At 39.3% G+C, this 17,808-nt stretch overlaps 1 protein-coding gene across 1 annotated transcript in view; it reads left to right on the forward strand.

Moving 5' to 3' along the window:
* The window catches only part of prkx (protein kinase X-linked), a 124,856-nt gene that overhangs the window by 74,962 nt on the left and 32,086 nt on the right, over nt 1-17,808 (forward strand). The window contains exons 4-5 of the mRNA XM_059963751.1: nt 2,603-2,722; nt 4,977-5,072. Of these exons, the coding sequence (XP_059819734.1) occupies nt 2,603-2,722; nt 4,977-5,072 (216 nt within the window). The remainder of the gene's footprint in view (nt 1-2,602; nt 2,723-4,976; nt 5,073-17,808) is intronic.

Genomic DNA, 17,808 nt, shown 5'->3' on the forward strand with positions numbered 1-17,808 from the left:
CCGGACCTCGCAGCAGCAGCAATGAAAGGGGTCTTCCTGGAGATTTCCCGATGTTCCTCCGTGCTCCCACATCCGTTTTCAATCGATTATGATTGCGCATGGCACCCCACTTCACAAATAACAGATAATCAGCTCTGGAGTGGCCGCTGCAAGCTGTGTTGTGCCACCATCTTGGATTCCGGGTTTATAAACAAAGGAACATTTATTTAAACTCAGCTCAACAACAAATGACTAACTTAACTGGAAGGTAACTGCTCTATGGCAACTCGAACAGTTCTTAAAGCGATAAATGTGAACACAGTCTTAAAGTGGTAAACGCGGAAGTCCAAATGATTTATACAGTCAATTAGGAGAGACTTTCCTGAAGTAACGAATTCCTCAATGACGTGACATTACTGCTGATCCCAGCTGAAATATGCCTTGCCTGAAGGATTTACGACGAAGGAAATAAGAACAACTTAAAGGCACTGACCTTTTCCTTGATGAATAATGCTGCGCCAGCCCTTTCTGTTTTCCCAATGCAGGGGCTATCTCGGATGCAGGTTACTACCTGCTTGACCGAGGATTCAATAAGGTCGATCCTGTATTACCGCGGACGACATCAACTTTACGCGATCCTTCGGGTTTCTGTACCTCGATAAATCTTCACTCTCCGACTGGACAAAAACTGGCAGCGTTGTGGCGAAACTGCCGGCAACAACCTTTGAGACTTAAGATAGAAAGTAAAACTCCATTTTTAAACAAAACTGCATGATGAGACGGATACGCAGCATAACGGAGTAACTGACGAATTAATCCACGAACTAACCTGCATCACAGCAAGGCTTTCCTGTTTCATACCTGTTGAAGTAGGTCATCACATGACCTCTCACTGGCGGGAAAATTACATCATCTCACCATCACAAGACCATTACATCATGCTCACCAGATACTTAATTACATCGTGGTTGTAAGACAGTCACAAGATACCCACGGGGTATGTAACGCTGTTGTATTTCTTTTTATTAACTGAATACACAAAAATCTGTTATGGTGACATACATACTTTGATAATAAATTTACTTTGACGTGTACTCTGTAATTGAGGTTACACAGCATTCAATACACCGATACCTTGAAGATGTACTGAAAATTGAAGGTTACATTTGCTTAGGTGGCACATATTGGGATAACTTGGTGACCTATTGACTAATGATTCTACACAACACCTAACCAGAGTTTTATGAAGTTGCAGTATAGTTTCCGGAGCTTTGAACTCAATGCTGAAGCACAATGGGACCTTTTATGAGACTTGTATAACTCTGAAGCATGAAGAGAAAGGATTTTAGAAAATTTAGAGCCTACATGATGTTATGGTCATTTGGAAGTCCTGGTTTTGTGAATTTTGTCTTGTAATTAAAATCTATCTTGTTCCATTACATTCTATATTGCTTTTCTTCTCTATTTAACAAGTTGATTTTGTGCTCAGTGGCCACATTATTAGTTGCACCTGTACACGTGCTTGCTAATTAAAATATCTAATCAGCCAATTGTGGCAGCAACTCAATGCATAAAAGCATGTGGACATAGTCAGGAGCTTCAGTTGTGTTCAGACCAAATATCCCAATGGAGAAGAAATCCAGGAATGAAAGGGTTACTCAGTGAGGAACATCTGTCAGCTCTTGGGCTGTATTCCTTGTTCAGGAGAATGAGGGGCGATCATTCCAAGTGTTAAAAGGCCTGAACAGATTAGATATGGCAAGGTTATTTCCCATGGTAGGGGATTCTAGGACAAGAGGGCACAACTTCAGGAGTGAAGGTCATCCTTTTAGAACTGAGATGCAGAGAAATTACTTCAGTCAGAGGGTGGTAAACCTGTGGAATTTGTTGCCACGAGTGGCTTTGGAAGCCGAGCCATTGGGTATATTTAAGGCAGAGATAGATAGGTTCTTGATTAGCCAGGGCATCAAAGGGTATGGGGTAAGGGCATGGGAATGGGGATGACTGGAAGAATTTGATCAGCCCATGATTGAATGGTGGAACAGACTCAATGGGCCAAATGGCCTACTTCTGCTCCTATGTCTTATGGTCTTGTGGTCTTATGATCCAAGTGACTTTGATCATGGAATGATTGTTGGTGCCAGAGAGGGTAATTTGAGTAAATCAGAAACTGCTGATCACTTGAGATTTTCTCTCACAACAGTCTCAAGAGTTCACAGAGGATGGTGTGAAAAACAAAAAAAGATTAAGTGGCAGTGCTGTTGGCGAAAATACCTTGTTAATGAGATTTGTCAGAGTAAAATGGCAAGACTGGTTCAAGCTTACAAGGTGTGGGTAACTCAAATGACCATGCATTAATTACCACAGTGGTGTGCAGAAACACATCTCTGAATGCACAGCATGTCGAACTTTAAAGTGGATGAGCTACAGCAGCAGAAGACCACAAACATACATTCAGTGGTCACTATATTAGGTACAGGAAGTACCTATAATGTGGTCATTGAGTGCATCTTCAAATATAAAGTTAATTTTATTCAGTATTTAGTCATCATTTATGACAAAATCATTACTTAAGTTCTCTCTTCATGACATAATACTGGTCACTTTTCTTTGCCCTTTCTAGTACTTGGACACTCTGCGGTACTCCAGAATACCTTGCACCAGAAGTCATCCAGAGTAAAGGTCATGGAAGAGCAGTGGACTGGTGGGCATTAGGTGTGCTGATGTTTGAAATGCTTTCTGGGTGAGTCCTCTTGGAGACTTTTCAGCTGACTTCTTTAAGCATTCATAATGCTGCTAAGATTCCTATTTGTTTTAGTTGATGTGGTAAGTGAAAGAAAAAAGATCTCTATCCCAGCTTTGGCAACTAAATAACTACCCCCATCCACTATCTTTTGTCCTTTAGAAGACCACAGGTGAATAGCAAGTGATCCTATTATAATATTTTGAGCATGACTGCTTATCTTATCTCCACCAAATGTTTAACTTTCTACTTGAACCTTTGGATTGCTCACTGTTGTTAAGTGTAGCAAATGGACAGCAGTAGACCACACAACCCCTCGTGTGTATGCTATAATATGGTTGGCCTTAAAATAAAGTGTTACATCTACAGAGAAAGTGCAAAACAGATAGATAACAAGATGCAAGAACATAAAAGGTTAGATTGAGGTTGAGAGTGTCTACTCATACTATTGAAGAATTCAATAGTGTTATAACAGCGGGGCAATCTGTCCTTGATCCTGGTGGGATGTGCTTCCAGGCTTTTGTCTAATGGGTGAGGGGCAAAGAGAGAATCTCTTAGGTGGTTCGGGTCTTGGATTATGCTGGCTGCTTTACTGAGGCACCAAGAATTTCATTCCATGGAGGGAGGCTGGTTTCTATGATGTGCTGAGCTGTGTCTACAACTCTGCAGCTTCTCGTGGTCATGGGTAGAGCAGATGTCATACCAAAAATGTTTTCAACTTTTAATACAGTGGTTTAGTGTATTTTTATAATTGACAGCTCAAGATCTTTCCACTACATACACACAAGTTAATTTAACTGAGGAAATCCTTTTCTGCCTAGGCATAGATAAAATGCTTTCTAAGATACATTAATAAAATGGTCAAAGTCTGTAGCGACGTACCACATTTCTTTACCCGCCTAAGGAAGTACAGATAGTAGTGTGCTTTCTTGGCTATGGGTCTATAGCTGGGCCAGGTTGTTGGAGATTTTCATAGCTCAGAATTTGAAGCTCTCAACCCCAGCACAATTGATTAAAATGTCCATAGATCTCTTCCTGAATATATTTAATGACTCTGCCTTCACAATTCTCTGAATTGTTCCTCAAAGATTCATGAGCCACATAGAAGAAATTCTCTTCATCTACCCAAAATCAATGACTTGCTATTCTGAAAGCATTCCCCCCTCAACATCTTGCATTTCTATGAGATTACATTCTGTTCTTCTTATAAAATATCCTGTTTGTTATATCATAGCTCTAGAAATTTGTCCAGCATGATTTCCTTTCATAAAATCATGTTGAGTCTTGCTTAGTTCTCTTAACCTCTGCCTTTACCTGCACAATCTGTCCTGCTGACAGACACTAGACTGTATATAGCATCTTGTTTTCTCTCTTGCTGATTTTTCTGATTGTCTGAGACTGTTCCAGAATCTGGAGTAAGTTGTACATAATCCACACATCTGTCATCTCTGCAGCCACTTCCTTCAAAACCCATAATGCAGACTATTAGATCAAGTGGATTTCAAAACTTTTTAAAAATTTTTGATTATAAATCTTTTCCATAAACTGGACAATTGATTTTCATTTATTTGAATTGATAGACATTCCTGTCTTCATTCGTAATCAATAATCTATGCTATTTTACTGTAATGGAGATCAGTGTTACTTTGTATTAAGCAGAGAAGAATTTTCTCAGTTAAAACAACCTGTGAGTATATAGTAGGAATAAATTCAGCTGTCAATTATAAAATCAAAATCAAAATTAGAATCAGGTTTATTATCATCTTAGCCTCAATTTTAGTATGTGTCATGAAATATGTTAACTTAGCAGCAGCAGTTCAATACAATACATAATATTCTTTTCTTCAGTCAATTTCAACGTATATAATTATAAATTAAAATTCTGTAAAAACAGAAATAATATATATTTAAAAAGGTGAGGTAGTGTTCATGGGTTCAATGTCTAAGCCACTGTAATAATGGTTAATATTCTTTGGATCAGTTTAGGGCATTCCATTCTCTTTGTTTCACGTTTATACTTTACCTCAAAGGTTTTTCTAAAAGTGTCCCTAATCAGTCTGCTTGAGTCATTTCTTTCACATAAGATCTTACCAAAAGCTAGCTGGAGCTATACGCACTATTTAACATGTAAAAGCAAAAGACTTAAATGATGTTACATAGGCTGCTGGGTAGACATTAACATGTAAAGTGGACGATTTTCAAATCTATAACGTGCTATTCCTAATCTACCTTGTTGATTGTTTTCTTTTTGCAGTTACCCCCCATTTTTTGATGACAATCCTTTTGGAATTTATCAAAAAATTCTTGCTGGAAAATTGGAATTCCCAAAGCATCTTGATTTCTACGTGAAGTAAGTTTGATCTAACCAAACAACAGTTGGGTATGAATTGGGAATGTTCTTCTCAGACAACTAAAGAGTTTATGGTAGCATGTAGCTGTTAATTCCAGTATCCTCCAGTATTTTAAAGGGAGCTCTGTGAAGAAGTTTCTAATGCATTTGCTATGTATTGCTTTGAAGGGTTCTTTCTCCTGTTTATTCTTGGGGGTCAGATTTCAATGCTAAGAATAGTTTACTGTATATTAACTTTAATTCACTATGCACGCTAATATGGCAAACAGCCAAGGAAAGGCATTACTTGTTTTCAAAGTTCAAAATAGATTTTATTATCAGAGTACATACAGAATATGTCACAACATACAATGCAGAGATTCATTTTTTCCTTTGGGCATACTCAACAAATCTATAGACTAGTAATTTCATCAGATCAATGAAAGATCAACCAGAAGAGAACAAACAATGCCAGTGCAAGTATGAAGAAATAGCAATAAATATTGAAAACATGAAATAACAAGATAAAGAGTTCTTTAAGCAAGATCATTGGTTGTGGAAATATCTCAATGGATGGGCAAGTGAGTGTAATAACCCCCCCCCCCCCTTTGTTCAAGAGCCTTTTGGTTGAGGGGTAGTAACTGTTCTTGAACCTGGTGGTGAGAGTCCTTGGGCTGTTGTACTGTATAACCATATAACAATTATAGCACGGAGACAGGCCATCTCGGCCCTTCTAGTCCATGCCGAGCGCTTACTCTCACCTAGTCCCACCTACCTGCAGTCAGCCCATAACTCTCCATTTCTTTCCTGTCCATATCCCTATCCAATTTTTTTTTAAATGACGAAATCGAACCTGCCTCTACCACTAACACTGGAAGCTCGTTCCACACAGCTATCACTCTCTGAGTAAAGAAGTTCCTCCTCGTGTTACCCCTAAACATTTGCCCCCTAACTCTCAACTCGAACTCTTGTTTGAATCTCCCCTACTCTCTACGGAAAAAGCCTATATACATCAACTCTATCTATCCCCCTCATAATTTTAAATACCTTTATCAAGTCCCCCCTCAAGCTTCTATGCTCCAAAGAATAAAGACCTAACTTGTTCAACCTTTCTCTGTAACTTAGGTGCTGAAACCCAGGTAACATTCTAGTAAATCTCCTCTGTGCTATCTCTATTTTGTTGACATCTTTCCTATAATTTGGCGACCAGAACTGTATGCATGCTCCAAATTTGGCTTCACCAATGCCTTGTAGAATTTTAACATTACATCCCAACTCCTATACTCAATGCTCTGATTTATGAAGGCCAGCATACCAAAAGCTTTCTTCACCACCTTATCCACATGAGATTCCACCTTCAGGGAACTATGCACCATTCTTCCTAGATCACTCTGTTCTACTGCATTCCTCAATGCCCTACCATTTACCACATATGTCCTATTTTGATTATTTCTACCAAAATGTAGCACCTCACACTTATTAGCATTAAACTCCATCTGCCATCTTTCAGCCCACTCTTCTAACTGGTCTAAATCTCTCTGCAAGCTTTGAAAACTTACTTCATTATCCACAACACCACCTATCTTAGTATCATCTGCATACTTACTAATCCAATTTACCACCCCATCATCCAGATTATTAATGTATATGACAAGCAACATTGGACCCAGTACAGATCCCTGAGGCACACCACTAGTCACCGGCCTCCAATCTGACAAACAGTTATCCACCACTACTCTCTGGCATCTCCCATCCAGCCACTATTGAATCCATTTTACTACTTCAATATTAATACCTAACAATTGAACCTTCCTAACTAACCTTCTGTGTGGAACCTTGTCAAAGGCCTTAATGAAGTCTGTATAGACAACATCCACTGCTTTACCCTCGTCAACTTTCCTAGTAACTTCTTCAAAAGATTCAATAAGATTTGTCAAACCTGACCTTCCACATACAAATCCATGTCGACTGTCCCTAATCAGACCCTTTCCATCCAGATAATTATATATACCATCTCTAAGAATACTTCCCATTAATTTACCCACAGCTGATGTCAAATTTACAGGCTGATAATTGCTAGGTTTACTCTTAGAACCCTTTTTAACCAATGAAACAACATGAGTAATACGCCAATCCTTTGGCACCATCCCCATTTCTAATGACATTTGAAATATTTCTGTCAGAGCCCCTGCTGTTTCTACACTAACGTCCCTCAAAGTCCTAGGGAATATCCTGTCAGGACCCGGAGACTTACCCACTTTTATATTCTTTAAAAGCGCCAGTACTTCCTCTTCTTTTAATCATCATTGTTTCCATAACTACCCTACTTGATTCCCTTACCTTACCTTCCCTTACAATTCAATATCCTTCTGCTTGGTGAATACCAAAGAAAAGAAATTGTTCAAAATCTCCCCCATCTCTTTTTGGCTCCACACATAGCTGTCCACTCTGATTCTCTAAGGGACCAATTTTATTCCTCACTATCCTTTTGCTATTAATATAACTGTAGAAACCCTATGGATATATTTTCATCTTACTTGCCAAAGCAACCTCGTATTTTCTTTTAGCTTTTCTAATTTCTTTCTTAAGATTCTTTTTTCATTCTTAATATTCCTAGAGCACCTTATTTACTCCATGCTGCCTTTATTTATTGTAGATCTCTTTCCTTTTCCGAACCAAGTTTCCAATATCTCTTGAAAACCATGGCTCTCTCAAACTTTTAACCTTTCCTTTCAACCCAACAGGAACATGAAGATTCTGTACCCTTAAGATTTCACTTTTAAATGACCTCTATTTCTCTATTACATCCTTCCTATTAAAATAAATTGTCCCAATCCACTCCTTCTAAATCCTTTCGCATCGTCTCAAAGTTAGCCTTTCTCCCAATCAAAAATCTCAACCCTGGGTCCAGTCCTATCCTTCTCCGTAATTATATTGAAACTAATGGTATTGTGATCACTGGACCCGAAGTGCTTCCCAACACATACCTCCGTCACCTGACCTATCTCATTCCCTAACAGGAGATCCAACACTGCCCCTTCTCTAGTTGGTACCTCTATGTTATTGGTGCAAAAAACTAACCTGCACACATTTTACAAACTCCAAACTATCCAGCCCTTTTACAGAATGGCCTTCCCAGTCTATGTGTGGAAAATTATAATCTCCCACAATCACAACCTTACAAACATCTGGTATCTCCTTACAGATTTGCTCCTCTAATTCACACTCCCCATTAGGTGGTCTACAATACACCCCTATAAGTGTTACTACACCTTTCCCATTCCTCATTTCCATCCAAATAGTCTTCCTTGACAAGCCCTCTAATCTATCCTGCCAGAGCACTGCTGTAATATTTCTCTGCCAAGCAATGCAACACCTCCCCCTCTTGCCCCTCCGATTCTATCACACCTGAAGCAGTGAAATCCAGGAATAATTAGTTTCCAATCACACCCCTCCTGCAACCATGTTTCACTAATAGCTACAAAATTATATTTCCAAGTATCAATCCATGCTCTAAGCTCACCCACCTTTCTTACAATGTTCCTAGCCTTAACATAAATGCATTTAAGAAATTCTCCACCTCTTACTCTCTGTTTATCCCTAACAATGCAAACAACTTTACTATCTTCTTTTTCTTCCTTCTCCCCTGCATCTTCGGTCTGAGCATTCCCCTTCTCTATCACTTGCCTATCCTCTCTCTCATACTGTCTACAAGCTTTCTTTATTTGTGAACTAACTTCCTCTCTCCTAGACTCTTAAATTTGATTCCCACCTGCCAACCATTCTAGTTTAAAGTCTCCCCAGTCGCCTTAGCAAATCTCCCTGCCAGGATATTGGTCCCCCTAAGATTCAAGTGCAACCTGTCCTTTTTGTCACAGGTCACACCTGCCCCAAAAGAGGTCCCAATGATCCCTGCCCCTGCTCTAATCCCTCTGCTACGCATTTATCCTCCATCTCATTCCATTCCTACTCTCACTGTCACGTGGCACAGGTAGTAATTCCGAGATTACTACCTTTGCAGTCCTTCTTCTCAACTCCCTTCCTAACTCCCTATATTCTCCTTTCAGGACCTCTTCCCTTTTCCTACCTATGTCATTGGTACTGTACAATGTACTGTGTATGTTAATCAAAATGGCTTCTTTGTTTTGTTAAAAGTAGGAATGCTTCTTTGCTATGATAAGTGTATTCTCTTGCAGTTGTTTAGCTTTAGAATTGCTGTTAACAGGGATTGTATTCATTTGTTAACCAATGGGGGAATGTTATTTTGACTTGTGGGTTTGGGAGCGGTGTTTTCGCGGTCTTTTTGGGGAGTCGGGAAGAAGACGCCGAGGAAGGTGGACATGCGCTGCACTGCGCGGTTGACCACCAGGGTGGTCCCAGGTGCAAGGACGTGGAGGTCGGAGGAAAGTGACGAGGGTTGAATGGTTCGATGGTTGAGCTCCAACGATGTGCACTAAACTGACTGAACTCTGCTAAGTTTGGCGCCTTTTACTTTATTTTCTTTTCCTCCATATATACTGTATTGTTAGTACTCATTTAGTTTTAGTAATATCTTTAAAGTATATTCCATAACGATATCTGGTATGAGTTTGATATTGTGTGTGCGACGCGGCATTAACTAGATTTCCACAGCACCTGCGTATACGGGTGGCGGGGTTGGTGAATGGCTGTACTTATTTCCCCTAGATTTATACCAGCCTGTTGGGCAAGTGTTACAGTACCTCTATGTACCACGACCTCTGGCTCCTCACCCTCCCACTTCAGGATATCTTGGACGTGATCAGAAACATCCTGGACCCTGGCACTAGGGAGGCAAACGACCATCAGGTGTCCTGATTGTGTCCACAGAATCACCTATCTGACCCCCTAACTATGGAGTCCCCTATTACTACTGCCTTCCTCTTCCTTTCCCTAACCTTCTGAACTACAGGGCCGGACTCTGTGCCAGAGGCACAGCCACTGTTGCTTCCCCCAGGTAGGCTGTTCTTCCCCCCCCCCCCCCCACCCCCCCAACAGTACTCAAACAGGAGTACTTATTGTCAAGGGGTACAGCCACTGGGGTACTCTCTAGTACCTGACTCTTCCCCTTCCCTCTCCTAACTGTGACCCACTTGTCTGCCTCCTGTGGCCCCGGTGTGACCACCTGCCAGTAATTCCTCTCTATCAACTCCTCACTCTCCCTGATCAGACGAAGGTCATTGAGCTGCAGCTCCAGTTCCCTAACACGGTCCCTTAGGAGCTGCAGCTCGGCGCACCTGGTGCAGATATGGATGCCCGGACTCCCACATCCGACACCGAGAACAACAAGCTGCCCTCACACTCATAATTCCTGCTTTCCTCAAATAACAGGAAAAATTGAAAACTAAGCCTACCTTGGCTCGCCCGTTGAACCAAAGCCCTTAAGCCTTCACTCTGCTCCCGGCTCACTCCGTGGCCTGCAAGCGACGCTGCCTGCTGTATAAGGCTGTGTTCCTTTTAAATCTTCCGCGCTTCACTGCCGGATATCACACGCCTGCACAGTCCCGCGTCTCTTAACCCCGATGAGAAGAAAAAATCAAAATGGCTCCCGCAGCACCCACGTTCTGTTTCTCAGACTTCCTTCTACCTGATGGCAGCAGTGAGAAAAGATGGTGAGGATGCCTTAGTGGTGAGGATCTCCAATGATGGATGCTGTTTTCCTATAACATTGTTTCATGTAGATGTGTTCAGTGGTTGGGAGTGATTTACCTATGATGTATTAGGTGGTTTATCTGTTCGAAGACATTGGTATTTCCATACCAGGCTGTGTTGCAGCCATTCAATACACTCTCCACTGCACATTTATAGCAGTTAGTCAAAGTTTTGATGATATGCCAAATCTCCACAAACTCCTCAGGAAGTAGAGGTGCTGCATGCTTTCTTTGCAATTGCATTTACATGCTGGGTTCTGGACAGGACCTCTACAATGGTAACACCCAAGAATTTAAAGCTACTAGTCGTCTTCACCTCTGATCCTCCGCTGAGGACTGACTCGTGGACCTCTACTTTCCCTTTCCTGAAGTCTACAATCAATTCCTTGGTCTTGCTGACATTGAGTAAGAAGTTATTATGACACCACTCAGCCAAATTTTCAATCCCTCTTCTTTATGCTGATTCATCACCACCTTTGATACAGTCCACAACAGTGGTGTCATCAGCAAACTTGAATATAATTAGCCACACATTCGTGCAGGGGACTTGACACACAGCCCTGTGGTGCACTTGTGCTGATGGAGCTGGTGGAGGAAATGGTTTTTGCCATTCCAAACTGATTGGAGTCTACAAGTAAATTGTATGCAACAAAATTTTTATTAAATTGATCCTCAGAATGAACAGGGATTTAAGTACAATCATGTCATTTAAGCACTTGGATAGTTACATGGAGGGGTGCACTTTAGAGAGATATGGGACAAATGCAGAAACATAGTAATAGCTGGGTGATATTACCAGTACCTAAAGCTGTGGCATCTCAGGACCTGACTCATGCTTTGCTTCTCCTGCTTGCGCAATTAGAGATAGCACAATTTCATGAAGAAGTGTGCTTCTTTTAGATCACTCTCTCCTGTCAGTTTCCACTCGTTCTCATCTCTAATTGGAGGAAAAAATGTAACTCCCAGTCATTTTTTTTGGCTTCACTCTATTGTTTTGACATCTCCTCTCTGCAACTTGGCAGCATCACTTGGTTGAGGCATTGTACAAACAGAAAACTATACCGTTTCAGTATGATTCTGTAGTCTTACAGTTTAGCAATCTATACGAGTTACTGATTATGAAATTTTCTTCTTGCATTCTTCTTTGAACTAATGTTTCTCCCAATTGCTGAGTCTACAGCCAGAAATCAAAATAGGATTTAACCTTGGATACTACCCCTCTACCATCAGACTCTTGAATAAAAAGGTATAACTGCATTCACTTGCCCCATTATTGAAATGTTCCTACAACCCATGATCTTACTTTAATGACTTTTATCTCATGTTATCATTATTTATTGCTATTTATTTATATTTGGATTTGCACAATTTATTGTTTTATGCACTCTAGCTGATCCTATTACTATTCTATAGACTTGCTGAGCATGCACACAGGAAAATAAATCCTGGGGTTATATATAGTGACATCTTTTTACTTTGATAATGAAATTTACTTTGAACTTTGTTACAAATGAAGTTAAGTTTATTTTTTGACCCAGTCTCTGGTGAACCTTTGAAATTTTGATCCAAGAATACCATCATTGAGTAATTCAAGACAAAATTCAGTGATGCCAACCTCATTGCTTTCTCTCATTCTTATTGTCCACCTCTTCCCTTTAACATTCTGGCTCTGTAATTTGGATCAGGTATTGTTTAAGATGGTGATTATATCTCCATTTATAGGCATCTCCTTGCACAGTAGGTTCACTTTCTCTGATCAGTGAGTTGGAAGATGACATCATCATGTTGAGAGAATTGTTCAAAAAATAGTATGCAAAAACTAGCAGAAAAATTCATATTACATGTTGTAAAGCATCACCAAACTGAATTCTGCAGGTATAAGTTTTACATTTGTTTAGACAGGCTCTATTCTGTTCTAGGTAATAGCAAATCCCAAACACTGAAAATTTGGCAGAAATCTGAATTGTTTCATTAAAAAAATCTTCCCTCTACTTGTTTGAAGAAAATTGCTGAGCAAAATAAGTGTGCTTCATAAGTAGTGCATCCATTTTGTTAACTTAGGGATATATCTAGCTTTCAAATGACATGGGGAATGCTTGAAATCTGCTATGAGGTGCCCCCTTCAGTAACTCAAAATATAATATCAAGCACTAAATTCTTTAATCTAAATGTTATAACTGATTTAAGTAAAATTACTATTTGCACAATCAGATTGATTTGAAGTCTGTGATTAACTCATTCAGTGTCAACTTAATTCTGGTTCATTTGTTAAATTGAATGCTCAGAATGGGATTAGTTGATAGTTCAAATGAAAAGCAAAGTATTGCAGGGTTGTCAGAGATGCGTTTTTTTTTGCACGTAGTGTTGGGTGTGGAAAGTGCTGCCAGAGGTATTGGTACAGGCAGAGACATCAGAGATGTTGAAGAAACTCTTAGTAAGCTACATGGATAACACAAAGGGCTATGTAGGAGGGAGGGTTAGATTGACAAATATGAGAAAATCTGCAGATGCTGGAAATCCAAGCATAAAATGCTGGAAGAACTCAGCAGGCCGGGCAGCAGTCTTGATAAAGGATCTTGGCCCAAAATGTTGATGGTTTACTCTTTTCTATAGAAGCTGCCAGGCCTGCTGAGTTCCTCCAGTATTTTGTATGTGTTGCAGAATTTGGTCTATCCAAACTAAATACATAGTGCAAGATCAGCTGTCTCTCATGAAAGTGAGTTGATATGAATTGTGTTTTTCCATTTACTAGTAAAATTATGTTGAGAGTAGAGTATGGCTATGTCTGTGGTTGGAAGAAACACTACAAAATGGCAGAAGTATAAGTTATTATGCAATGAAATATGTATTATATTACTGATAATTAGGAATGTTTGTTGCCAATGGCAACAGTTCTATAATGGATCCATTTAGAAACCTGTTGACTCCTTTTAAACTATAGGCATTTACAATGCAGTTGAATCCTTGTCTAATTTTGTTTGTCATTTATATTGAATCAGAACTGCTCCAGGCAATAAAGGATTCATCTTATATTTAATGTCTGTCAGATAAATGTTGAAGAGCAGCAAGGTGATTTTCAAGGCAGTTCAAATGCTTGATTGAAGATGTTCCATTTTGCATATCTCCCATGTAACAATTTTCTAAATCTTGTGTTCAAATTCCTCTGTCCTCCAGGAGTTTTTGTTTCCTTTATTCATATTTCACTGGCAAGACTGGTATTTATTATTGATCAATGTATTTGATTTTGCTTGTGTATTTTAATTGGTGCAGCTTATAAAGAATATTGAAGGTTATAATTTGAACAAAACTTCAATTTCAGTGCACAAGTGATACAGTAAACTTGAAGTTAAAATAGACACATGGAATTCTGCAGCACCTTCCAGGCCCTTCAGCCTGCAATGTTGTGCCAACCATGTAACCTACTCTAGAAACTGCCTAGAATTTCCCTACTGCAAAGCCCTCTATTTTTCTAAGCTCCAAGTACCTATCAAAGAGTCTCTTAAAAGACCCTATTAATTCCGCCTGTTCCACTGTCGCTGGCAGTACATTCTACGCAACCACACTCTGTGTGCAAAGCTTACCTCTCACATCCCCCTTGTGGTTGTAACTCACGCTTCTGCTAGCAGCTTAACATAGGGGGAGATCGCCCCCGACCCAGCCAAACTTAAGAAATCTCTTAAGTTGCGCGATGTATCTTCTGTTACAAATCAGTACCCCAAAATAACAAACAGTACACAATATGCGATTAAACGATTAAGCTTTGTAATTCTTACTTTGACTATATGGTTAGTAAAGAAAATGGGAAAAAAAAGAAAGGGCCCGTTCTTATGAATCAGTTGATTGCATAATGTTGGAGCTCACTGATAAACAGTTTGTCCACCATCGACCTTGCTCCAAGTTCACTCCATCTGGCGGTCTACCAACTTCCTCTATTCGCATCTTCTCTCCTCATCTCTCCCCAGCAAAAGACTGCGAAAATCTCTCTTCCAGACTCCCAGGAAAGAACAACAGCATTCCATACCTTGTTATATCTAGTCATAACCCAAACATTGCTACTACAGAGAAACCATTACATTATCAGTGAAACCTGATGAACCTGTGCATGTTACACAGCAGTGAAACCTTACAGCATGTTACATACTTACTTCCAAGCACCTTAAAACTATGCCCCCTTGTGTAAGCTATTTCAGCCCTGCGATAAAACTTCTGGCTATCCACATGATCAATGCCTCTCATCATCTTTTACATCTCTATCAGGTCACCTCTCATTGCTCCAAGGAGAAAAGAACAAGTTCATTCAACCTATTCTCAAAGGCATGCTCTCCAATCCAGGCAACATACTTGTATATGTCCTCCAAACTCTCTCTATAGTATCCACATCCTTCCGTAGTGAGGTGACTAGAACTGAACACAGTACTCCAAGTGGGGTATAACTAAGGTTTTGTATAATTGTAATATTATCTCATGGCTCTTGAACTCAATACCACGGTTAATGAAGGTCAACACCGTATGCCTTCTTAACAACACTGTCAACCTGCATAGCAGCTTTGAGTGTCCTATGGGCATGGACCTCAAGATCTTGCTGACCCCCCACACTGCCAAGAATCTTACCATTAATATTCTGTCTTCAAATTTGACCTACCAAAATGACCACTTCACACATAACTGAGTTGAACTCTATTTGCCACTTCTCAGCCCAGTTCTGCATCCTATTGATGTCCCACTGTAACCTCTGACAACCCTCCAGACTATCCACAACACCCCCAACTTTTGTGTCATCAACAAACTTACTCACCCACCCTTCTACTTAGTCATCTAGGTCATTTATAAAAATCACAGAGGAGAGGCCCCAGAGCAGATCTCTGAGGAACACCGCTGGTCACCTTCCTCCATGTAGAATACGTACCATCCACAACCACCTTTTGCCTTCTGTAGGCAAGCTAATTCTGGATCCACAAAGCAAGGTCTCCTAGGATCCCCTGCCTCATTACTTTCTGAATGATCCTCGCATGGAGTACCTTATCAAATGCCTTACTGAAATCCATATACACTACATCCACCACTCTACCTTCATCAATGTGTTTTTTTGCATTGTCAAAGAAGTTGAATTTTTCTATCTTTCTGCTAAGTCTGTTTTCACATAGTAAAATTATTTAACAGCTCCAGTAGCGTGCGTGACAATGTTGGATTATGTTCATTATATTTACTGGTGTTATAAATCTTTTTAATGGGCTTTTTAAGCGTTTTCAAGGCAAAGCTTCTGAAGAATGTCATAAACCAACTAACACAGCTTTACACAGGCCAATCCATTTCTAGATGGTTGTATAAGAGTAAAAAGGACATCTTTTGTTTAAAGTAATATCAGTGCTCCTGTAAAACATTCAAGAAACAGTTATTTTCTCAATAAAATAAAAATTCTGTCCCTCTGCTTGTATAGCACATCAAGTTAGAATTTTTGCTGCTCATTTTTTTATTCAGCATGCTATGTATATATCTCAGACAACATTCAAAGTGATGGCTAATTTTATCTGTTGCACTGCTGCCTGTTTTAACAACATTTTACAAAAGCCATGTCCTTGTGGCTTGCAGTTGTTCATGCAGACATAATCTACTGCATGCTTGTGGAAGTTTTACAGATGACTGAATTTTCTCAGGTATTGAAATGGCCACAGTCTGATTTGCGTATAGCTCCTCTGAGGATTTGTTAGTACTGGCTCTATTGTGTTAATTATTGTGCTTTCTCGGTGGTGCACAGTTTCTTAAAATTTGTGCAAACTAAATATTTTTTCCTTTTATAATAATTAAGAATACAACTTGCCAGTCTTTATATTTGAAACTATGCAGTAATTTTGTTGCATTGCAAAATTACTTTCCATATTGTGGAGTGTTAGTTATGGGAAATTGATAGTATATCCCCTTTAGTTCTCATTATTTCTGTGCTTGTAATAACTGGAAAGTGCCTTTTGCATTGCACATGCGATATTTACTTACTGGTTATAAATATTTGGTATTTTCTTAATGGTTCAGTAGCAGAGAGAAAAGATTCGTAGAGTAGTTGTGCCCTATTTTTCCATACATGCAGTATGGACATTGTCTGAGGTTGTTAATGAAATGAAACCAGGTAGTTTTTTTCCCTTTTGTAATTGTTCTATAGATATTTCATAGGATCTTCATGTCATGGTACAAATGCAGAGTGTTTTTTTTTAAATGACTGCGGTTTTATTAAACAAGTTTTTCTATGGATGATTTGTTTATGGAAGTTATTGGAAATTGAATAAATGTCACCTCAATAACCAAACAACTTTTACCTTTTCCTTTTTCTGCTCGACCTGCCTTTTCTTGTGGAGTTTTATTTTATACCTTTTGGTTCTTCACAGAGCATCTTTGCAAACACTTCTGGGAAAGCAGCCTTTTTATGTTTAATGCTATAATTAGAAATAATAATATAAAATAAGGTTTTATATGTAAAGTATCATTGTTTACTGTCCCCCTTTTTATGTGAATTTTCTTTGCATCTCTCTCTCCAGAATCAGAATCGAGTTTGCTGCAAAAGAACAAATTTCTTATCATGCAATAAAGACCTAAAAGTTACTATAAACTACAAAAAAAAGTTTAAAAAAAAGACAATTGAGGTTGCATTCATAAGCTCATAGACCATTATGAAGTTTGATTACAGAGGGGGAAGAAGTTATTCCTAAGTCACTGAATCAGAATCAGGTTTACTATCACCAGCATGTGATGTGAAATTTGTTAACTTAGCAGCAGCAGTTCAATTCAATACCTAATCTAGCAGAGAGAGGGGGAATAAAATAATAAATAAAATAAAACATAATAAATAAACAAGTAAAGCAATTACATATATTGAATAGGTTATTAAAAATGTGCAAAAACAGAAATACCATATATTAATTAAAAAACTGAGGTAGAGTCCAAGTTTATTTAGGAATTGGATGGCAGAGGGGAAGAAGCTCTCCCTGAATCACTGAGTGTGTGCCTTCAGGCTTCTGTATCTCTTACCTGATGGTAACAGTGAGGAAAAGGGCATGCCCTGGGCGTTGAAGGTCTTCAATAATAGTGTTACGAACTGT

The sequence above is a fragment of the Hypanus sabinus genome, chromosome 3 (assembly GCF_030144855.1).
Source record: "Hypanus sabinus isolate sHypSab1 chromosome 3, sHypSab1.hap1, whole genome shotgun sequence".
In the NCBI taxonomy this organism is placed as follows: domain Eukaryota; kingdom Metazoa; phylum Chordata; class Chondrichthyes; order Myliobatiformes; family Dasyatidae; genus Hypanus; species Hypanus sabinus.